The 23,844-nt window shown below is 48.9% G+C and overlaps 1 protein-coding gene across 6 annotated transcripts in view; it reads right to left on the bottom strand.

Annotated features, from left to right (window-relative positions):
• PRC1 (protein regulator of cytokinesis 1) overlaps positions 1-23,844 on the bottom strand; it is a 252,249-nt gene that overhangs the window by 33,465 nt on the left and 194,940 nt on the right. For all 6 annotated transcript variants that reach the window (XM_063925849.1, XM_063925851.1, XM_063925850.1 and 3 more), the window contains 2 exons: positions 8,197-8,344; positions 7,913-8,049 (listed from right to left, as the gene is read on the bottom strand). In XM_063925849.1, the coding sequence (XP_063781919.1) occupies positions 7,913-8,049; positions 8,197-8,344 (285 nt within the window). The remainder of the gene's footprint in view (positions 1-7,912; positions 8,050-8,196; positions 8,345-23,844) is intronic.

Here is a 23,844-nt window from a genome sequence, read left to right as displayed (position 1 = left end):
TGGCGCCAGTGTGCTGAGGGAGATAGCTCCGCCCCTTTTTCGGCGGACTTCTCCCGCTTTTTTATGGATATCTGGCAGGGGGATTTTTCACATATATAGCCTCTAAGACTATATTATGTGAGTTTTATGCCAGCAAGGTGTTTAATATTGCTGCTCAGGGCGCCCCCCCCCAGCACCCATCAGTGACCGGAGTGTGAGGTGTGCATGAGGAGCAATGGCGCACAGCTGCAGGGCTGTGCGCTACCTTGTTGAAGACCGAAGTCTTCTGCCGCCGATTTCCAGGACCATCTTCTTGCTTCTGGCTCTGTAAGGGGGACGGCGGCGCGGCTCCGGGAACGGACGATCGAGGTCGGGTCCTGTGTTCGATCCCTCTGGAGCTAATGGTGTCCAGTAGCCTAAGAAGCCCAAGCTAGCTGCAAGCAGGTAGGTTCGCTTCTTCTCCCCTTAGTCCCTCGTAGCAGTGAGTCTGTTGCCAGCAGATCTCACTGAAAATAAAAAACCTAAAAATATACTTTCTTTTCTAGGAGCTCAGGAGAGCCCCTAGTGTGCATCCAGCTCAGCCGGGCACAAGATTCTAACGGAGGTCTGGAGGAGGGTCATAGAGGGAGGAGCCAGTGCACACCAGGTAGTCCTAAAGCTTTCTTTAGTTGTGCCCAGTCTCCTGCGGAGCCGCTATTCCCCATGGTCCTTACGGAGTCCCAGCATCCACTAAGGACGTCAGAGAAATTACTGTTCTTCTAGTACAATGAAGATTTCTTATTTCTGCTCTAGTCACATCTGCAAACGCTCTATCCTTTCAATACTTCCGATGTATCCAAAAACTTTCTCCCTCCTGCATACAGCCATGCACACAAAATATAATATGGGAGTTCAGCATACACACAAAGTGGCATTTGACAGAATGTTGTTGTGGGACACAATCAAAAGTCAGGATAAAACATGTGCATGGAGTCATTTTTCATATCCAAGCAAAGTACATGCATAAACAATCTCAGCCAACACATAAGGATAGAAAGTTGCTCATTAGCATCACGGTGTGGAGCAGCATAATAAACCAATACAGACAGTATAAGTAGAGGTAATGACAAAATAAGAATTTACTCACCGGTAATTCTATTTCTCGTAGTCCGTAGTGGATGCTGGGTACTCCGTAAGGACCATGGGGAATAGACGGGCTCCGCAGGAGACTGGGCACTCTAAAGAAAGATTAGGTACTATATCTGGTGTGCACTGGCTCCTCCCTCTATGTCCCTCCTCCAGACCTCAGTTAAGGAAACTGTGCCCGGAAGAGCTGACAATACTAGGAAAGGATTTGGAATCCAGGGTAAGACTCATACCAGCCACACCAATCACACCGTACAACTTGTGATAACTATACCCAGTTAACAGTATGAAACAACAAATGAGCCTCATTCAACAGATGGCTCATAACAATAACCCTTTAGTTAAGCAATAACTATATACATGTATTGCAGAGTGTCCGCACTTGGGACGGGCGCCCAGCATCCACTACGGACTACGAGAAATAGAATTATCGGTGAGTAAATTCTTATTTTCTCTGACATCCTAGTGGATGCTGGGTACTCCGTAAGGACCATGGGGATTATACCAAAGCTCCCAAACGGGCGGGAGAGTGCGGATGACTCTGCAGCACCGAATGAGCAAACTCCAGGTCCTCCTCAGCCAGGGTATCAAACTTGTAAAATTTAGCAAACGTGTATGAACCCGACCAAGTAGCAGCTCGGCAAAGTTGTAAAGCCGAGACCCCTCGGGCAGCCGCCCAAGAAGAGCCCACCTTCCTTGTGGAATGGGCTTTTACAGATTTAGGATGCGGCAGTCCAGCCGCAGAATGTGCAAGCTGAATCGTGTTACAGATCCAGCGAGCAATAGTCTGCTTTGAAGCAGGAGCACCCAGCTTGTTGGGTGCATGCAGGATAAATAGCGAGTCAGTTTTCCTGACTCTAGCCGTCCTGGAAACATAGATTTTCAGGGCCCTGACTACGTCCAGCAACTTGGAATCCTCCAAGTCCCGAGTAGCCGCAGGCACCACAATAGGTTGGTTCAAATGAAACGCTGATACCACCTTAGGAAGAAATTGGGGACGAGTCCTCAATTCCGCCCTATCCATATGGAAGATCAGATAAGGGCTTTTACATGACAAAGCCGCCAATTCTGACACACGCCTGGCCGAAGCCAAGGCCAACAGCATGACCACTTTCCACGTGAGATATTTTAGTTCCACGGTTTTAAGTGGCTCAAACCAATGCGACTTTAGGAAATCCAACACCACTTTGAGATCCCAAGGTGCCACTGGAGGCACAAAAGGGGGCTGAATATGCAGAACTCCTTTAACAAATGTCTGGACTTCAGGCAGTGAAGCCAGTTCTTTTTGAAAGAAAATAGACAGAGCCGAAATCTGGACCTTAATGGAACCCAATTTTAGGCTCATAGTCACCCCTGACTGTAGGAAGTGCAGAAATCGACCCAGCTGAAATTCCTCCGTTGGGGCCTTCCTGGCCTCACACCAAGCAACATATTTTCGCCATATGCGGTGATAATGTTTTGCGGTCACATCCTTCCTAGCTTTAATCAGCGTAGGAATGACTTCCTCCGGGATGCCCTTTTACTTCAGGATCCGGTGTTCAACCGCCATGCCGTCAAACGCAGCCGCGGTAAGTCTTGGAACAGACAGGGCCCCTGCTGCAACAGGTCCTGTCTGAGCGGCAGAGGCCATGGGTCCTCAGATCATTTCTTGCAGTTCTGGGTACCAAGCTCTTCTTGGCCAATCCGGAACAATGAGTACTGTTCTTACTCCTCTTTTTCTTATTATCCTCAGTACCTTGGGTATGAGAGGAAGAGGAGGGAACACATAAACCGACTGGTACACCCACGGTGTCACTAGAGCGTCCACAGCTATCGCCTGAGGGTCCCGTGACCTGGCGCAATATCTTTTTAGCGTTTTGTTGAGGCGGGACGCCATCATGTCCACCTGTGGCCGTTCCCAACGGTTTACAATCAGCTGGAAGACTTCTGGATGAAGTCCCCACTCTCCCGGGTGGAGGTCGTGCCTGCTGAGGAAGTCGGCTTCCCAGTTGTCCACTCCCGGAATGAACACTGCTGACAGTGCTATCACGTGATTCTCCGCCCATCGAAGAATCCTTGTGGCTTCTGCCATTGCCACCCTGCTTCTTGTGCCGCCCTGGCGGTTTACATGGGCGACCGCCGTGATGTTGTCTGACTGAATCAGAACCGGTTGGTTTTGAAGCAGGGGTTCTGCTTGACTCAGGGCATTGTAAATGGCCCTTAGTTCCAGAATATTTATGTGTAGGGAAGTTTCCTGACTCGACCATTGTCCTTGGAAGTTTCTTCCCTGGGTGACTGCCCCCCAACCTCGGAGGCTTGCATCCGTGGTCACCAGGACCCAGTCCTGTATGCCGAATCTGCGGCCTTCGAGAAGGTGCGTACTCTGCAGCCACCACAGCAGAGACACCCTGGCCCTCGGGAACAGGGTGATCAATCGATGCATCTGAAGATGCGATCCGGACCACTTGTCTAACAAATCCCACTGAAAGGTCCTTGCATGGAACCTGCCGAAGGGAATTGCTTCGTAAGAAGCTACCATATTTCCCAGGACTCGCGTGCAGTGATGCACCGACACCTGCTTTGGTTTCAGGAGGTCCCTGACTAGAGATGATAATTCCTGGGCCTTCTCCTCCGGGAGAAACACTTTCTTCTGTTCTGTGTCCAGAATCATGCCCAAGAACAGCAGACGCGTCGCAGGAATCAGCTGCGACTTTGGGATATTTAGAATCCAGCCGTGCTGAAGTAGCACGTCCTGAGATAGTGCTAAGCTGACTAGTAACTGCTCCTTGGACCTCGCCTTTATAAGGAGATCGTCCAAGTACGGGATAATTATAACTCCCTCCCGTCGAAGGAGTATCATCATTTCGGCCATTACCTTGGTAAACACCCACGGTGCCGTGGACAGACCAAACGGCAACGTCTGGTATTGGTAATGGCAGTCCTGTACCACGAACCTGAGGTACTCCTGGTGAGGTGGGTAAATGGGGACATGCAAGTAAGCATCCTTGATGTCCAGCGACACCATAAAATCCCCCTCTTCCAGGCTTGCAATAACCGCTCTGAGCGATTCCATCTTGAACTTCCTTATATAAGTGTTCAAGGCTTTCAAATTGAGAATGGACCTCACCGAACAGTCTGGTTTCGGTACCACAAACATTGTGGAATAGTAACCCCGTCCCTGTTGAAGGAGGGGGACCTTGATTATCACCTGCTGGAGGTATAGCTTGTGAATTGCCGCCAGTACTACCTCCCTTTCCCTGGGAGCAGCTGGCAAGGCCGATTTGAGGTAACGTCGAGGGGGAGTAGCCTCGAACTCCAGCTTGTATCCCTGAGATACCACTTGTAGAACCCAGGGATCCACCTGTGAGCGAACCCACTGGTCGCTGAAGTTACGGAGACGCGCCCCCACCGCACCCGGCTCCGGCCGTGGAGCCCCAGCGTCATGCGGTGGACTTAGTAGAAGCAGGGGAGGATTTTTGTTCCTGGGAACTGGCTGTCTGGTGCAGCTTTTTCCCTCTCCCCCTGCCTCTGGACAGAAAGGAAGCACCTTTGATCCGCTTGCCTTTCTGAGGCCGAAAGTACTGTACCTGATAGTACGGTGCTTTCTTAGGTTGTGAGGGAGCCTGAGGTAAAAATTTCAATTTCCCAGCTGTTGCTGTGGATACGAGGTCCGAGAGACCATCCCCAAACAATTGCTCACCCTTATAAGGCAAAACCTCCATGTGCCTTTTAGAATCAGCATCACCTGTCCACTGCCGGGTCCATAATACCCTCCTGGCAGAAATGGACATTGCATTAATTCTGGATGCCAGCCGGCAAATATCCCTCTGTGCATCCCTCATATATAAGACGACGTCTTTAATATGCTCTATGGTTAGCAAAATAGTATCCCTGTCGAGGGTATCAATATTATCTGACAGGGTATCAGACCACGCTGCAGCAGCACTACACATCCATGCTGAGGCAATTGCAGGTCTCAGTATAGTACCTGAGTGTGTATATACAGACTTCAGGATAGCCTCCTGCTTTCTATCAGCAGGCTCCTTCAAGGCGGCTGTATCCTGAGACGGCAGTGCCACCTTTTTTGACAAGCGTGTGAGCGCCTTATCCACCCTAGGGGATATCTCCCAACGTGACCTATCCTCTGGCGGGAAAGGGTACGCCATCAGTAACTTTTTTAGAAATTACCAGTTTCTTATCGGGGGAACCCCACGCTTCTTCACACACTTCATTCAACTCATCTGATGGGGGAAAAACACTGGCTGCTTTTTCTACCCAAACATAATACCCTTTTTAGTGGTACTTGGGTTAATGTCAGAAATGTGTAACACATTTTTCATTGCCGTAATCATGCAACGGATGCCCCTAGTGGATTGTGTATATGTCTCATCCTCGTAGACACTGGAGTCAGACTCCGTGTCGACATCTGTGTCTGCCATCTGAGGTAGCGGGCGTTTTTGAGCCCCTGATGGCCTTTGAGACGCCTGGGCAGGCACGGGCTGAGAAGCCGGCTGTCCCACGGCTGTTACGTCATCCAGCCTTTTATGTAAGGAGTTGACACTGTCGGTTAATACCTTCCACATATCCACCCACTCTGGTGTCGGCCCCGCAGGGGGTGACATCACACTTATCGGCACCTGCTCCGCCTCCACATAAGCCTCCTCATCAAACATGTCGACACAGCCGTACCGACACACCGCACACACACAGGGAATGCTCTGACTGAGGACAGGACCCCACAAAGTCCTTTGGGGAGACAGAGAGAGAGTATGCCAGCACACACCACAGCGCTATTTAATCAGGGATTTACACTAACACAAAGTGATTTTCCCTATAGCTGCTTTACATATACAGTTTGCGCCCCCCCTCTCTTTTTTAGCCTTTGAGCCTGGAAACTGCAGGGGAGAGCCTGGGGAGCTGTCTTCCAGCGGAGCTGTGAAGAGGAAACGGCGCCAGTGTGCTGAGGGAGATGGCCCCGCCCCTTTCTCAGCGGACTTCTCCCGCTCTTATATTTATATTGTGGCAGGGGATTTTTGCACATATATAGTTTATTAGACTATATTATGTGCTGTTTGCCAATGTAAGGTACTCTAATTGCAACCCAGGGCGCCCCCCCCAGCGCCCTGCACCCATCAGTGACCGGAGTATGTGGTGTGCATAGGGAGCAATGGCGCACAGCTGCAGTGCTGTGCGCTACCATAATGAAGACCGGAGTCTTCAGCCGCCGATTTTCAGGATGTTCTTCTTGCTTCTGGCTCTGCAAGGGGGACGGCGGCGCGGCTCCGGGACCAGACGACCGAGGCTGGGCCTGTGTTCGATCCCTCTGGAGATAATGGTGTCCAGTAGCCTAAGAAGCCCAAGCTAGCTGCAAGCAGGTAGGTTCGCTTCTTCTCACCTTAGTCCCTCGTAGCAGTGAGTCTGTTGCCAACAGATCTCACTGAAAATAAAAAACCTAACAAATACTTTCTTTACTAGAAGCTCAGGAGAGCCCCTAGTGTGCAACCAGCTCGGGCCGGGCACAGATTCTAACTGAGGTCTGGAGGAGGGGCATAGAGGGAGGAGCCAGTGCACACCAGATATAGTACCTAATCTTTCTTTAGAGTGCCCAGTCTCCTGCGGAGCCCGTCTAATCCCCATGGTCCTTACTGAGTACCCAGCATCCACTAGGACGTCAGAGAAATAAAGAATAAGGTCCAAGCTAGGCCGCACAGACAGAGCAATGAGTCATTCACTCATTGCTCTGGCTGTGCGGCCTAGTTGTCATTGGTCTACTGGGTATGAGAGCCATGTGTAGGAGTGTTTTATCCGTCACTATTTGTATCTTGGTAGACACAGGTGAGGGAAGCGCAGTCCCTGGTCACCATTCCACGAACACACCAGTTTTTTCCCCTCTGGGCAGTTGGTGCTTTAGTAAGGGGGTGTATATCAGAGAGAAAACAGCAATCCTAGGCAGACAACCAAACTGCAATATGGCAGCAGGATATACAGACCTGCCAAGAGATTGATAATGGACTTTGCAAAGGAGAGTCCAGAGGACAACCTGAAACTTCTAAATGTTAACTAGGTGGCGTCGGCCCAGAACAAAAGTCTGGGAGAAATAAAGAGCACACTCTAAAATACACCAGAGCGATAGCTCAAATAATGGACAGTGGTAAAAACAGTGGTGTCTGTGTATGAGAAGTAGAGGAGCACTGCCTCATATTTCTAACTAGGAACTCAAGGTAACAACAGTAGTTCTCCCAAGTGGCTGGACACAGGAAGCTGAGGCAGCCGTTACCCCCAAAGACAAGTGCAACAGTCCCCAACTCACAGGAACAGCAAGTGGTGACTGGGCAGATAAATTAACAGTCCAGAGGAGGAGTAGGTCAGACTGTGCACTGTGTCAGCATACACCAGGGCCTGACAGGAGACTGTACATGAGCCACAGGGATCAAAGCCAAAAGGAGCTCCAGCCCAAGTAAAGCACACCACGACAAAGAAGAAACTGCAAGCCACTGGGAGCCATGAGCATGTGAGCCACAGACGTACATGAGAGCAGAGACGTCAGTCACCGCAGAACTCCAAACCCTGATAGCGTTACAGGGGAAGGCTGAGCAGACGAAGGCTTAACTTGCAGAATCGCAGATAGAAACTGCAACAGAAAGCTGACCAATCAGAGACAAGAACCCCAGATGCAGGATGGGATAGCAGAGTTAAAGTAGAACGTATAGACAACAAGATGGAGCTGGGGAATTTATTCAGGGCCTTGTTCCTTTCTGTGCGTATTAATTAGGAAAAAAAAAAAAGAACAGGAAGAGGTTTGCACAATACAATGTCATGATTTACTTACATCATGCTCTAGAAAGAGATTCCAGTTCTCTTGCCACTTTTGCACACCTTCAAACATCTCTTTGTTGTCCTCATAGTACTGCTTGATGCGGTTGATTTCAACATCATGGAGAGCTAGCAGGTCTTCACTGTAGTCAACTGACAAGACATATTTAGGTTTTAATTAGGCTCCATTAGTGATTTAGTATCGCACAATACTGAAGATTATATTTTAGACTTCTGTTTATATATTGATAATGAAAATATAAAAAATAAAAAAAGGATAGATATCTTAAAACAACTCACCATCATAAAATGGAGCAAAAGTTTGCCTTTGCTCATTGCTATAAAAGCACTTGTCCCAGTAGGCTGATAACTCTGCTCGAATTACTTCAATAAAAATTTTAATATTCTGCAGCTTTAGCTCTTGAAGACGATCCAATTCCTCTTGTAACTAAAAAAAAATGGAAACAATGATTAAATAACAAATCTAGAGCACCATCTTTTTGGCCTGAATCAATATTAAGCCAGTCAGTTCACTAGGAACATTGCCGAACATTTAATAGTCACAGTTCAGTTTACAAAAATGTCAGCCTCCCCCCATGCTCAATTTACAGATCTACTTTATGCCAGTTAAGCTGTACAGAATGTTTTGCTATTCTTTGTATCCCTGGCTTATCTTACCGCCTTCATGTGGTTTATTGCCGACAACTGGAAATTCAAAAGAAGCAGAAAAAGGGAAGATAAGAGGTGTACCGTTAAAGGGTGGGAGTGAAAATGTATTTGGTTTCTTAAAAGATGTTCGCTGCCTAAAACAGTGCAAGTAAGTAAAGCTATCGATACACTCTGACACTACAGCATGTGGCCACTAAAACACGTGTACTGTCCTATATTTCACTTCATCTGAGATCATTTGGATAATGAGGCAGTTGGGGAAACGCAGTCAAAAGATGCCAGCAATTGGCTAGTGTGTACTGCCAGCTTCCAAACAAAAAAAAAAGTCAAAGCAACTGGGATCTGGTATTAACAGCAAAAATGTTCAGATCCTATTCAATCTAGCCAACTACATAATTTAACATGGTCTGATTCTACTGCTAGGCAAAAGGATTACAGACTGTTCAAACTTGGCCAGATATCGGTTTTATTTGTAAACCAAGATTATATCTGAAAATAATCCCAACCCACTCCTGCTATGGACTGAACTCCCCAAGGCCAGACTGGCCACCATAAAAGCCAGTAATTTTGTTTTGCCTCCAAGAAGAACAATGGTGAAAAACTGGATGGGGTCCTCTATGGTGTTATTCACCTTAGCTGACCAAGCCTCTTTCCCTCTTTATTGCAGAGCAAAGGATTTACCTCTCAAATTAATATCCTTAGCTTCCCCTGAGAAATCTATAACCTTTGAGCTTTAAAACACTAATGCAGAGGAAAGACCTTTTTGTTGACTGATTATTCTATCCAGGGCCAAACATGATACTGCCAGCTAAAAGAACATACATTGGGGTAGATGTATTAACATGTAGAAGGCATAGGGAAGTGATAAACCAGTGATAAAGCAGTGTTAAGTGTAAGGTGATAATGCACCAGCAAATCATATCCTAACTGCTAATTTACATATGGGAGCTGATTGGCTGATGTGTTTATCACTTTGCATTTATCACTGGTTTATCACTTCCTTATGCCTTCTCCAGGTTAATACATCTGCCCCTCTGTCTTAAGACCGTGCGTCAACTTCCAAGACAAGAAAGCAGAATGTATGACATGTTACCACCACTGAGGACAAGATCCTAGAGCCAAATTAGACCTGCATCAAGAGCAGAATCGCCTCGATATTATTAAGCCTCATGGATTTGGTCATTTTACCAGAATGCAATCTGAGCCGTCCTAACCACTTATCCAACACTATGATACTGGAGAGAAAAGGGGAGGTAAGGAAATCCCAGCATAGGACAACATGACAATATCAGAGCAACACTAGAGAAAATAAGAATTTACTCACCGGTAATTCTATTTCTCGTAGTCCGTAGTGGATGCTGGGAACTCCGTAAGGACCATGGGGAATAGCGGCTCCGCAGGAGACTGGGCACAACTAAGAAAGATTTAGGACTACCTGGTGTGCACTGGCTCCTCCCTCTATGCCCCTCCTCCAGACCTCAGTTAGGAAACTGTGCCCGGAAGAGCTGACACAATAAGGAAAGGATTTGGAATCCCGGGTAAGACTCATACCAGCCACACCAATCACACCGTACAACTTGTGATACTATACCCAGTGAACAGTATGAATAACAACTGAGCCTCTCAACAGATGGCTCCAAACAAAAACCCTTTAGTTAGGCAATAACTATATACAAGTATATAGCCAAGGCCAACAGCATGACCACTTTCCACGTGAGATATTTTAGTTCCACAGTTTTAAGTGGCTCAAACCAATGTGACTTAAGGAAATCCAACACCACGTTGAGATCCCAAGGTGCCACTGGAGGCACAAAAGGAGGCTGAATATGCAGCACTCCTTTAACAAACGTCTGAACTTCAGGCAGTGAAGCCAGTTCTTTCTGGAAGAAAATCGACAGAGCCGAAATCTGGACCTTAATGGAACCTAATTTGAGGCCCATAGTCACCCCTGACTGTAGGAAGTGCAGAAATCGACCCAGCTGAAATTCCTCCGTTGGGGCCCTTCTGGCCTCACACCACGCAACATATTTTCGCCATATGCGGTGATAATGGTTTGCGGTCACCTCCTTCCTAGCTTTAATCAGCGTAGGGATGACTTCCTCCGGAATGCCTTTTTCCTTCAGGATCCGGCGTTCAACCGCCATGCCGTCAAATGCAGTCGCGGTAAGTCTTGGAACAGACAGGGTCCCTGCTGCAGCAGGTCCTGTCTGAGCGGCAGAGGCCATGGGTCCTCGGAGATCATTTCTTGAAGTTCTGGGTACCAAGCTCTTCTTGGCCAATCCGGAATAATGAGTATAGTTCTTACTCCTCTCCTTCTTATTATTCTCAGTACCTTGGGTATGAGAGGCAGAGGAGGGAACACATAAACCGACTGGTACACCCACGGTGTCACTAGAGCGTCCACAGCTATCGCCTGAGGGTCCCTTGACCTGGCGCAATATTCTTATAAATAAAAAAAGGTATGAACTCACTGCCTGATATCACCAACGGCGTTTCGACCTCTTGGGTCTTTTTCAAGGTCTAAATACACCTAGACCTGCATGCCCTTCATTAACCAGAGAGTTGAAAAACAACTTAGAAAAGTACCCGATTGCTGTTTTAATGGACATTCTTTCAAATAAACCGCTTTGAAGTATCTTGGAAGTTTTTTCTGGTCCTGGCTTAAAAGAAACCTTGATACGTGGGATTAATCCCCCTTCTAAAGTAAGTGGGGTACGTCATCTGTCTTTTACGTATTGCCTTACATCACGTGGGATAGATCTTCAAAAGATACCTTTATATACCTGTTCTTACCCTATTTTATGTGAGTTTCGGTACGTGTACCAGTAGAATTGAATGGTGGCGAGACACTGTCCTCATCTTCTATCAAAAACATCCCAGCACATTAGGCTTTCTTTTTATGGACACATATGGACTAAACAATTATTCCAAAGCATTACCACCCATATATGTGTATTATTTTCTTTTTTCATGTTTATCTTCTGGATTTTGCGAGACGTTTCAAAGAGTGATCAATCAGGAAAGGACTCCTTAATATGTGACTTATAATATTTTATATTATATTATTTTAGATGCCAGCCGGCAAATATCCCTCTGTGCATCTCTCATGTATAAGACAGCGTCTTTAATATGCTCTACGGTTAGCAATATAGTGTCCCTGTCTAGGGTATCAATGTTTTCCGACAGGGAATCTGACCACGCAGCTGCAGCACTGCACATCCATGCTGAAGCAATAGCCGGTCTCAGTATAATTCCTGAGTGTGTATATACAGACTTCAGGATAGCCTCCTGCTTTCTATCTGCAGGCTCCTTTAGGGCGGCCGTACCCGGAGACGGTAGTGCCACCTTTTTTGACAAACGTGTGAGCGCTTTATCCACCCTAGGGGATGTCTCCCAACGTGACCTGTCCTCTGGCGGGAAAGGGTACGCCATTAGTAACTTTTTAGAAATTACCAGTTTTTAATTCATCAGATGGGGGGAAAAATAAGAATTTACTCACCGGTAATTCTATTTCTCGTAGTCCGTAGTGGATGCTGGGAACTCCGTAAGGACCATAGGGTATAGACGGCTCCGCAGGAGACTGGGCACATCTAAAGAAAGATTTAGGACTATCTGGTGTGCACTGGCTCCTCCCCCTATGACCCTCCTCCAAGCCTCAGTTAGGACACTGTGCCCGGAAGAGCTGACACAATAAGGAAGGATTTTGAATCCCGGGTAAGACTCATACCAGCCACACCAATCACACCGTATAACTCGTGATAGGAACCCCGGTTAACAGTATGATAACAAAAGGAGCCTCTGAACAGATGGCTCGCAATAACAACCCGATTTGTGTAACAATAACTATTTACAAGTAGTGCAGACAATCCGCACTTGGGATGGGCGCCCAGCATCCACTACGGACTACGAGAAATAGAATTACCGGTGAGTAAATTCTTATTTTCTCTGACGTCCTAGTGGATGCTGGGAACTCCGTAATGACCATGGGGATTATACCAAAGCTCCCAAACGGGCGGGAGAGTGCGGATGACTCTGCAGCACCGAATGAGAGAACTCCAGGTCCTCCTCAGCCAGGGTATCAAATTTGTAGAATTTAGCAAACGTGTTTGCCCCTGACCAAGTAGCAGCTCGGCAAAGTTGTAAAGCCGAGACCCCTCGGGCAGCCGCCCAAGATGAGCCCACCTTCCTTGTGGAATGGGCTTTTACAGATTTAGGCTGCGGTAGTCCCACCGCAGAATGCGCCAGCTGAATAGTGCTACAAATCCAGCGCGCGATAGTCTGCTTAGAAGCAGGAGCACCCAGTTTGTTGGGTGCATACAGGATACACAGCGAGTCAGTTTTCCTGACTCCAGCCGTCCTGGAAACATAAATTTTCAGGGCCCTGACTACGTCCAGTAACTTGGAATCCTCCAAGTCCCTAGTAGCCGCAGGCACCACAATAGGCTGGTTCAAGTGAAACGCTGATACCACCTCCGGGAGAAACTGAGGACGAGTCCTCAACTCTGCCCTATCCATATGGAAAATCAGATAAGGGCTTTTATAGGACAAAGCCGCCAATTCTGACACACGCCTGGCCGAAGCCAGGGCAAACAGCATGACCACTTTCCACGTGAGATATTTCAAATCCACAGTCTTAAGTGGTTCAAACCAATGTGATTTCAGGAACTCCAAAACCACATTGAGATCCCAAGGTGCCACTGGGGGCACAAAAGGAAGCTGAATATGCAGAACTCCTTTGACAAAAGTCTGAACTTCAGGCAGTGAAGCCAGTTCTTTCTGGAAGAAAATCGACAGGGCCGAAATCTGGACCTTAATGGACCCCAATTTGAGGCCCAACGTCACCCCTGTTTGCAGGAAATGCAGGAATCGACCCAGTTGAAATTCCTCCGTTGGGGCCTTCCTGGCCTCACACCAAGCAACATATTTCCGCCAAATGCGGTGATAATGTTTTGCGGTGACATCCTTCCTGGCTTTGATCAGGGTAGGGATTACTTCCTCCGGAATGCCCTTTTCCTTCAGGATCCGGTGTTCAACCGCCATGCCGTCAAACGTAGCCGCGGTAAGTCTTGGAACAGACAGGGCCCCTGCTGCAGCAGGTCCTGTCTGAGCGGCAGAGGCCAAGGGTCCTCTGAAAGCATCTCTTGAAGTTCCGGGTACCAAGCTCTTCTTGGCCAATCCGGAACCACGAGTATAGTTTTCACTCCTCGCCTTCGTATTATTCTCAGTACCTTGGGAATGAGAGGCAGAGGAGGAAACACATAAACCGACTGGTACACCCACGGTGTTACTAGAGCGTCCACAGCGATCGCCTGAGGGTCCCTTGACCTGGCGCAATATCTTTTTGTTGAGGCAGGACGCCATCATGTCCACCTGTGGTCTTTCCCAACGGTTTACCAGCATTTGGAAGACTTCTGGATGAAGTCCACATTCTCCCGGGTGGAGGTCGTGCCTGCTGAGGAAGTCTGCTTCCCAGTTGTACACTCCCGGAATGAACACTGCTGTCAATGCTAACACATGATTTTCCGCCCATCGGAGAATCCTTATGGCTTCTGCCAATGCCCTCCTGCTTTTTGTGCCGCCCTGTCTGTTTACATGGGCGACCGCCGTGATGTTGTCTGATTGGATCAGTACCGGCTGGTTCTGAAGCAGGGGCCTTGCTTGGCTTAGGGCATTGTAAATGGCCCTTAGCTCCAGAATATTTATGTGAAGCGAAATCTCCTGATTTGACCACAGTCCTTGGAAATTTCTTCCCTGTGTGACTGCACCCCAGCCCCGAAGGCTGGCATCCGTGGTCACCAGGACCCAGTCCTGTATTACGAATCTGCGGCCCTCTAGTAGATGAGCCCTCTGCAGCCACCACAGCAGCGACACCCTGGTCCCTGCCGACAGGGTTATCCGCTGTTGCATCTGGAGATGGGACCCGGACCACTTGTCCAACAGGTCCCACTGGAAAGTCCTTGCGTAGAACCTTCCGAATGGAATTGCTTCGTACGAAGCTACCATTTTTCCCAGGACTCGTGTGCATTGATGTACCGACACCTGTCCCGGTTTTAGGAGGTCTCTGACTAGAGATGACAACTCCTCGGCTTTTTCCACTGGAAGAAACACTTTTTTCTGGTTTGTGTCCAGAATCATTCCCAGGAACAGAAGACGTGTCGTCGGGACCAGCTGTGACTTTGGAATATTGAGAATCCAGCCGTGCGGTTGCAGCACTTCCCGAGAAAGTGCTACCCCCACTACCAACTGTTCCTTGGACCTCGCCTTTATCAGGAGATCGTCCAAGTACGGGATAATTAAAAACTCCCTTCTTGCGAAGGAGTATCATCATGTCGGCCATTACCTTGGTAAAGACCCTCGGTGCCGTGGATAACCCAAACGGCAGCGTCTGGAACTGATAGTGACAGTCCTGTACCACAAACCTGAGGTACTCCTGGTGAGGAGGGTAAATGAGGACATGCAGGTAAGCATCCTTGATGTCCAGAGAGACCCTGTAATCCCCCTCGTCCAGGTTCGCAATAACCGCCCTGAGCGATTCCATCTTGAACTTGAATCTTTTGATATATGTGTTCAAGGATATTAAATTTAATATGGGTCTCACCGAACCTTACGGTTTCGGTACCACAAACATTGTGGAATAGTAACCCTTTCCTTGTTGAAGGAGGGGTACCTTGACAATCACTTGCAGTGAATACAGTTTTTAGATAACCACCACACTGCCTCCCTGGCAGAGGGAGTTGCCGGTAAGGCAGATTTTAGGAAACGGCGGAGGGGAGACGTCTCGAATTCCAGCCTGTACCCCTGAGATACTGTTTGAAGAACCCCGGGATCCGCCTGTGAGAGAGCCCACTGTGCGCTGAAATTTTTGAGACGGGCCCCCACCGTACCCGGGTCCGCCTGAGCAGTCCCAGCGTCATGCTGTGGACTTACCGGACGCAGGGGAGGACTTCTGCTCTTGGGAACTAGCTGTGTGCTGCAGCTTTTTCCCTCTACCTTTTCCTCTTGGCAGAAAAGATGAGCCTCCAGCCCTCTTGCTTTTCTGGGGCCGAAAGGACTGTACCTGATAATACAGTGCTTTCTTTTGCTGTGGGGTAGCTTGTGGCAACCAGTTTGATTTCCCAGCAGTAGCTGTGGAAACGAGGTCTGAAAGACCATCCCTAAACAGTTCCACCCCCTTATAGGGCAAAACTTCCATGTGCCGTTTTGAATCGGCATCGATTTTACATAGCGCTTATTTGTGAGGCCAGCCGGCAAATATCCCTCTGTGCATCACGCAAGTATAAGACAGCGTCTTTTATATGCTCTATTGTCAGCAAAATATTGTCCCTATCCATAGTATTATCCGACAGGGAATCTGACCACGCAGCTGCCGCACTGCACCTCCATGCCGAGGCAATAGCTGGTCTCAATATAATGCCCGTGTGTGTGTATATAGCTTTAAGGGTAGTTTCCTGCTTTCTATCAGCAGGTTCCTTTAGGGCGGCCGTATCCGGAGACGGTAGTGCCACCTTTTTTAATAAGCGTGTCAGCGCTTTATCTACCCTAGGGGGTATTTCCCAACGTGACCTATCCTCTGGCGGAAAAGGGTACGCTGCTTAGAAATTATCAATTTCTTATCGGGGGAAGTCCACGCTTCCTCACACACCTCATATTAATTTCTCAGATGCAGGAAAAACTACAGGTAGTTTTTTCTCACCAAACATAATACCCTTTTTTGTGGTACCTGGGATATTATCAGAAATGTGTAATACATTTTTCATTGCCTCAATCATGTAACGGGTGGACCTATTGGAGGGTACACTAGTCTCATCGTCGTCGACACTGGAGTCGGTATCCGTGTCGACATCTGTGTCTGTCACCTGAGGTAGCGGGCGTTTTAAAGCCCCTGATGACATTTGAGACGCTGGAACAGGCACAAGCTGAGTAGCCGGCTGTCCTATGTCGTCAAACCTTTTGTGTAAGGAGTTGACACCTTCCATAAGTCCATCCACACAGGTGTCGACCCGCAGGGGGTGACATCACATTCACAGGCATTTGTTCCACCTCCACATCATTTTCCTCATCATACATGTCGACACAGCAGTACCGACACACAGCACACACACAGGGAATGCTCTGACAGAGGACAGGACCCCACAAAGCCCTTTGGGGAGACAGAGGGAGAGTATGCCAGCACACACCAGAGCGCTATATATCACAGGGATATCACCTATAGAGAGTGTTTTCCCTTATAGCTGCATTATTATAATATACTGCGCCTAATTTTTGTGCCCCCCTCTCTTTTTAACCCTTTCTGTAGTGCAGGACTGCAGGGGAGAGCCAGGTAGCGATCCTTCCAGCTGAGTTGTGAGGGAAAATGGCGCCAGTGTGCTGAGGGAGATGGCTCCGCCCCTTTTTCGGCGGGCTTTCTCCCGCTATTTTAATAATTCTGGCAGGGGTTAATATACACCTATATAGCCCCTGGGGTTATATATGGTGTCAGTTTGCCAGCCAAGGTGTAAATATTGATGCTCAGGGCGCCCCCCCCCCCCCCAGCGCCCTGCACCCATCAGTGACCGCAGTGTGTGGTGTGCATGAGGAGCAATGGCGCACAGCTGCAGTGCTGTGCGCTACCTTGGAGAAGACAGAAGTCTTCAGCCGCCGATTTTCCGGACCTTCTTGCTTCTGTAAGGGGAACGGACGACGAGGTCGGGTCCTGTGTTCGATCCCTCTGGAGCTAATGGTGTCCAGTAGCCTAAGAAGCCCAAACTACCACCACTTAGGTAGGTTCGCTTCTTCTCCCCTTAGTCCCTCGGTGCAGTGAGCCTGTTGCCAGCAGGTCTCACTGTAAAATAAAAAACCTAAACTATACTTTCTTTCTAGGAGCTCAGGAGAGCCCCTAGTGTGCATCCAGCTCGGCCGGGCACAGAAATCTAACTGAGGCTTGGAGGAGGGTCATAGGGGGAGGAGCCAGTGCACACCAGATAGTCCTAAATCTTTCTTTAGATGTGCCCAGTCTCCTGCGGAGCCGTCTATTCCCCATGGTCCTTACGGAGTTCCCAGCATCCACTAGGACGTCAGAGAAACCACTGGTAGCTTTTTCTCCCCAAACATAATACCCTTTTTTGTGGTACCTGGGGTAATATCAGAAATGTGCAACACATTTTTCATTGCCGTAATCATATAACGAGTGGCTTTATTGGAATGTACACTAGTCTCATCGTTGTCGACACTGGAGTCAGCATCCGTGTCGACATCTGTGTCTGCCATCTGAGGTAGTGGGCGTTTTAGAGCCCCTGATGGCTTTTGAGATGCCTGGGCAGGCACGGGCTGAGCAGCCGGCTGTCCCACATCTGCTATGTCGTCAAACCTTTTATGTAAGGAGTTGACACTGTCGTGTAATTCCTTCCACATGTCCATCCATTCAGGTGTCGACCCCACAGGGGGTGACATCACATTTATCGGCACCTGCTCCGCCTCCACATAAGCCTCCTCATCAAACATGTCGACACAGCCGTACCGACACACCGCACACACACAGGGAATGCTCTGACTGAGGACAGGACCCCACAAAGTCCTTTGGGGAAACAGAAAGAGAGTATGCCAGCACACACCAGAGCGCTATATAATGCAGGGATACACACTACACACAGTGATTTTTCCCCTATAGCTGCTATAATACACAGTTTTGCGCCTCAATTTAGTGCCCCCCCCTCTTTTTTTTACCCTATTGAGCCTGGAAACTGCAGGGAGAGCCTTGGGAGCGTCCTTCCAGCGGAGCTGTGAGAGGAAATGGCGCCAGTGTGCTGAGGGAGATAGCCCCGCCCCCTTCATGGCGGACTTCTCCCGCTTTTTTCAGGATATTTTTGGCAGGGGATTTTACACATATATAGTCTTACGGACTATATTATGTGTTTATTTGCCAAGCTAAGGTATTTTTATTGCAGCCCAGGGCGCCCCCCCCCCCCCCAGCGCCCTGCACCCATCAGTGAACGGAGTGTGTGGTGTGCATGGGGAGCAGTGGCGCACAGCTGCAGTGCTGTGCGCTACCTTAATGAAGACCGGAGTCTTCAGCCGCCGATTTCCTGGACGTTCTTCTTGCTTCTGGCTCTGCAAGGGGGACGGCGGCGCGGCTCCGGGACCGGACGACCGAGGCTGGGCCTGTGTTCGATCCCTCTGGAGCTAATGGTGTCCAGTAGCCTAAGAAGCCCAAGCTAGCTGCAAGCAGGTAGGTTCGCTTCTTCTCCCCTCAGTCCCTCGTAGCAGTGAGTCTGTTGCCAGCAGATCTCACTGAAAATAAAAAATAAAGAATTTACTTACCGATAATTCTATTTCTCATAGTCCGTAGTGGATGCTGGGGACTCCGTAAGGACCATGGGGAATAGCGGCTCCGCAGGAGACTGGGCACAAAGTAAAAGCTTTAGGACTAGCTGGTGTGCACTGGCTCCTCCCCCTATGACCCTCCTCCAAGCCTCAGTTAGGATACTGTGCCCGGACGAGCGTACACAATAAGGAAGGATTTTGAATCCCGGGTAAGACTCATACCAGCCACACCAATCACACCGTACAACCTGTGATCTGAACCCAGTTAACAGCATGATAACAAAGGAGCCTCTGACAAGATGGCTCACAACAATAATAACCCGATTTTGTAACAATAACTATGTACAAGTATTGCAGACAATCCGCACTTGGGATGGGCGCCCAGCATCCACTACGGACTATAAGAAATAGAATTATCGGTAAGTAAATTCTTATTTTCTCTAACGTCCTAAGTGGATGCTGGGGACTCCGTAAGGACCATGGGGATTATACCAAAGCTCCCAAACGGGCGGGAGAGTGCGGATGACTCTGCAGCACCGAATGAGAGAACTCCAGGTCCTCCTCAGCCAGGGTATCAAATTTGTAGAATTTAGCAAACGTGTTTGCCCCTGACCAAGTAGCTGCTCGGCAAAGTTGTAAAGCCGAGACCCCTCGGGCAGCCGCCCAAGATGAGCCCACTTTCCTTGTGGAATGGGCTTTTATAGATTTTGGCTGTGGCAGGCCTGCCACAGAATGTGCAAGCTGAATTGTACTACAAATCCAACGAGCAATAGTCTGCTTAGAAGCAGGAGCACCCAGCTTGTTGGGTGCATACAGGATAAACAGCGAGTCAGATATTCTGACTCCAGCCGTCCTGGAAACATATTTTCAGGGCCCTGACCACGTCCAGCAACTTGGAATCTTCCAAGTCCCTAGTAGCCGCAGGCACCACAATAGGCTGGTTCAAGTGAAATGCTGAAACCACCTTAGGGAGAAATTGAGGACGAGTCCTCAATTCTGCCCTGTCCGTATGGAAAATTAGGTAAGGGCTTTTAGAAGATAAAGCCGCCAATTCTGAAACACGCCTGGCTGAAGCCAGGGCTAACAGCATTACCACTTTCCATGTGAGGTATTTTAAGTCCACAGTGGTGAGTGGTTCAAACCAATGTGATTTTAGGAATCCCAACACCACATTGCGATCCCAAGGTGCCACTGGAGGCACAAAAGGAGGCTGTAATATGCAGTACCCCTTTGACAAACGTCTGAACTTCAGGAAGTGAAGCTAGTTCTTTTTGGAAGAAAATCGACAGGGCCGAAATTTGAACCTTAATGGACCCTAATTTTAGGCCCATAGACAGTCCTGTTTGCAGGAAATGCAGGAAACGACCCAGTTGAAATTCCTCTGTAGGGGCCTTCCTGGCCTCACACCACGCAACATATTTACGCCAGATACGGTGATAATGTTGCACGGTTACATCCTTCCTGGCTTTGATCAGGGTAGGGATGACTACATCCGGAATGCCTTTTTCCTTCAGGATCCGGCGTTCAACCGCCATGCCGTCAAACGCAGCCGCGGTAAGTCTTGGAACAGACAGGGTCCCTGCTGGAGCAGGTCCCTTCTTAGAGGTAGAGGCCACGGGTCCTCCGTGAGCATCTCTTGAAGTTCCGGGTACCAAGTCCTCCTTGGCCAATCCGGAGCCACGAGTATAGTTCTTACTCCTCTCCTTCTTATGATTCTCAGTACCTTGGGTATGAGAGGCAGAGGAGGGAACACATACACTGACTGGTACACCCACGGTGTTACCAGAGCGTCCACCGCTATTGCCTGAGGGTCCCTTGACCTGGCGCAATATCTGTCTAGTTTTTTGTTGAGGCGGGACGCCATCATGTCCACCTTTGGTTTTTCCCAACGGTTCACAATCATGTGGAAGACTTCTGGGTGAAGTCCCCACTCCCCCGGGTGAAGATCGTGTCTGCTGAGGAAGTCTGCTTCCCAGTTGTCCACTCCCGGAATGAACACTGCTGACAGTGCTATCACATGATTCTCCGCCCAGCGAAGAATCCTTGCCACTTCCATCATTGCCCTCCTGCTTCTTGTGCCGCCCTGTCTGTTTACGTGGGCGACTGCCGTGATGTTGTCCGACTGGATCAACACCAGCTGACCCTGAAGCAGAGGTCTTGCCTGACTTAGGGCATTGTAAATGGCCCTTAGTTCCAGGATATTTATGTGAAGTGACGTTTCCATGCTTGACCACAAGCCCTGGAAATTTCTTCCCTGTGTGACTGCTCCCCAGCCTCTCAGGCTGGCATCCGTGGTCACCAGGACCCAATCCTGAATGCCGAATCTGCGGCCCTCTAGGAGATGAGCACTCTGTAACCACCACAGGAGAGACACCCTTGTCCTTGGAGACAGGGTTATCCGCTGATGCATTTGAAGATGCGATCCGGACCATTTGTCCAGCAGATCCCACTGAAAAGTTCTTGCGTGGAATCTGCCGAATGGAATCGCTTCGTAAGAAGCCACCATCTTTCCCAGGACCCTTGTGCATTGATGTACTGACACTTGGCCTGGTCTTAGGAGGTTCCTGACTAGGTCGGATAACTCCTTGGCTTTCTCCTCCGGGAGAAACCTTTTTCTGTACTGTGTCCAGAATCATCCCTAGGAACAGCAGACGTGTCGTCGGAATCAGCTGCGATTTTGGAATATTTAGAATCCATCCGTGCTGTCGTAGTACTACTTGAGATAGTGCTACTCCGACCTCTAACTGTTCTCTGGACCTTGCCCTTATCAGGAGATCGTCCAAGTAAGGGATAATTAAGACGCCTTTTCTTCGAAGAAGAATCATCATTTCGGCCATTACCTTGGTAAAGACCCGGGGTGCCGTGGACAATCCAAACGGCAGCGTCTGAAACGGATAGTGACAGTTCTGTACCACAAACCTGAGGTACCCTTGGTGAGAAGGGCAAATTGGGACATGGAGGTAAGCATCCTTGATGTCCAGAGACACCATATAGTCCCCTTCTTCCAGGTTCGCTATCACTGCTCTGAGTGACTCCATCTTGAACTTGAACCTTTTCATGTAAGTGTTCAAGGATTTCAGATTTAAAATGGGTCTCACCGAGCCGTCCGGCTTCGGTACCACAAACAGCGTGGAATAATACCCCTTTCCCTGTTGTAGGAGGGGTACCTTGATTATCACCTGCTGGGAATACAGCTTGTGAATGGCTTCCAATACCGCCTCCCTGTCGGGGGGAGACATTGGTAAAGCAGACTTCAGGAACCGGCGAGGGGGAGACGTCTCGAATTCCAATTTTTACCCTTGAGATACTACCTGCAGGATCCAGGGGTCCACTTGCGAGTGAGCCCACTGCGCGCTGAAATTCTTGAGACGGGCCCCCACCGTGCCTGAGTCCGCTTGTAAGGCCCCAGCGTCATGCTGAGGACTTGGCAGAAGCGGGGGAGGGCTTCTGTTCGTGGGAAGAGGCTGTCTGCTGCAGTCTTTTTCCCCTTCCTCTGCCCCGGGGCAGATATGAGTGGCCTTTTGCCCGCTTGCCCTTATGGGGACGAAAGGACTGAGCCTGAAAAGACGGTATCTTTTTCTGCTGCGAGGTGACTTGGGGTAAAAAGGTGGATTTTCCAGCCGTTGCCGTGGCCACCAGGTCCGATAGACCGACCCCAAATAACTCCTCCCCTTTATACGGCAATACTTGCCGTTTGGAATCCGCATCCCCTGACCACTGTCGCGTCCATAATCCTCTTCTGGCAGAAATGGACATCGCACTTACTCTTGATGCCAGAGTGCAAATATCCCTCTGTGCATCTCGCATATATAGAAATGCATCCTTTAAATGCTCTATAGTCAATAATATATTGTCCCTGTCCAGGGTATCAATATTTTCAGTCATGGAATCCGACCAAGCCACCCCAGCACTGCACATCCAGGCTGAGGCGATTGCTGGTCGCAGTATAATACCAGTATGTGTGTATATACTTTTAAGGATATTTTCCAGCTTCCTATCAGCTGGTTCCTTGAGGGCGGCCGTATCAGGGGACGGTAACGCCACTTGTTTTGATAAGCGTGTGAGCGCCTTATCTACGCTAGGGGGTGTTTCCCAACGCGCCCTAACCTCTGGCGGGAAAGGGTATAATGCCAATAACTTTTTAGAAATTAGCAGTTTTTTATCGGGGGAAACCCACGCTTCATCACACACCTCATTTAATTCATCTGATTCGGAAAAAACTACGGGTAGTTTTTTCACACCCCACATAATACCCTTTTTTGTGGTACTTGTAGTATCAGAAATGTTCAAAACCTCCTTCATTGCCGTGATCATGTAACGTGTGGCCCTACTGGAAAATACGTTTGTTTCCTCACCGTCGACACTGGAGTCAGTGTCCGTGTCTGTATCGACCTGAGGTAACGGGCGCTTTAGAGCCCCTGACGGTGTTTGAGACGCCTGTACAGGTATTAACTGATTTGCCGGCTGTCTCATGTCGTCAACAGTCTTTTGTAAAGTGCTGACACTATCACGTAATTCTTTCCATAAGACCATCCAGTCAGGTGTCGACTCCCTAGGGGGTGACATCACTAACACAGGCAATTGCTCCGCCTCCACACCATTTTCCTCCTCATACATGTCGACACAACGTACCGACACACAGCACACACACAGGGTATGCTCTGATAGAGGACAGGACCCCACTAGCCCTTTGGGGAGACAGAGGGAGAGTTTGCCAGCACACACCAGAGCGCTATATATATACAGGGATAACCTTATATAAGTGTTTTTCCCTAATATAGCTGCTGTATATATTTATATGCCAATTTAGTGCCCCCCCCCCTCTCTTGTTTTACCCGGTTTCTGTAGTGCAGGACTGCAGGGGAGAGTCATGGAGCCTTCCTCCAACGGAGCTGTGAGGAAAAAATGGCGCCAGTGTGCCGAGGAGATAGGCTCCGCCCCTTTTTCGGCGGCCTTTCTCCCGCTTTTTTATGTAAAAAT

This window comes from Pseudophryne corroboree, chromosome 6 (genome assembly GCF_028390025.1).
Source record: "Pseudophryne corroboree isolate aPseCor3 chromosome 6, aPseCor3.hap2, whole genome shotgun sequence".
Taxonomy (NCBI): Eukaryota; Metazoa; Chordata; class Amphibia; order Anura; family Myobatrachidae; genus Pseudophryne; species Pseudophryne corroboree.
The sequence above is the reverse complement of the archived record's forward strand: the minus strand, read 5'-3'. Positions and strand labels throughout refer to the sequence as shown.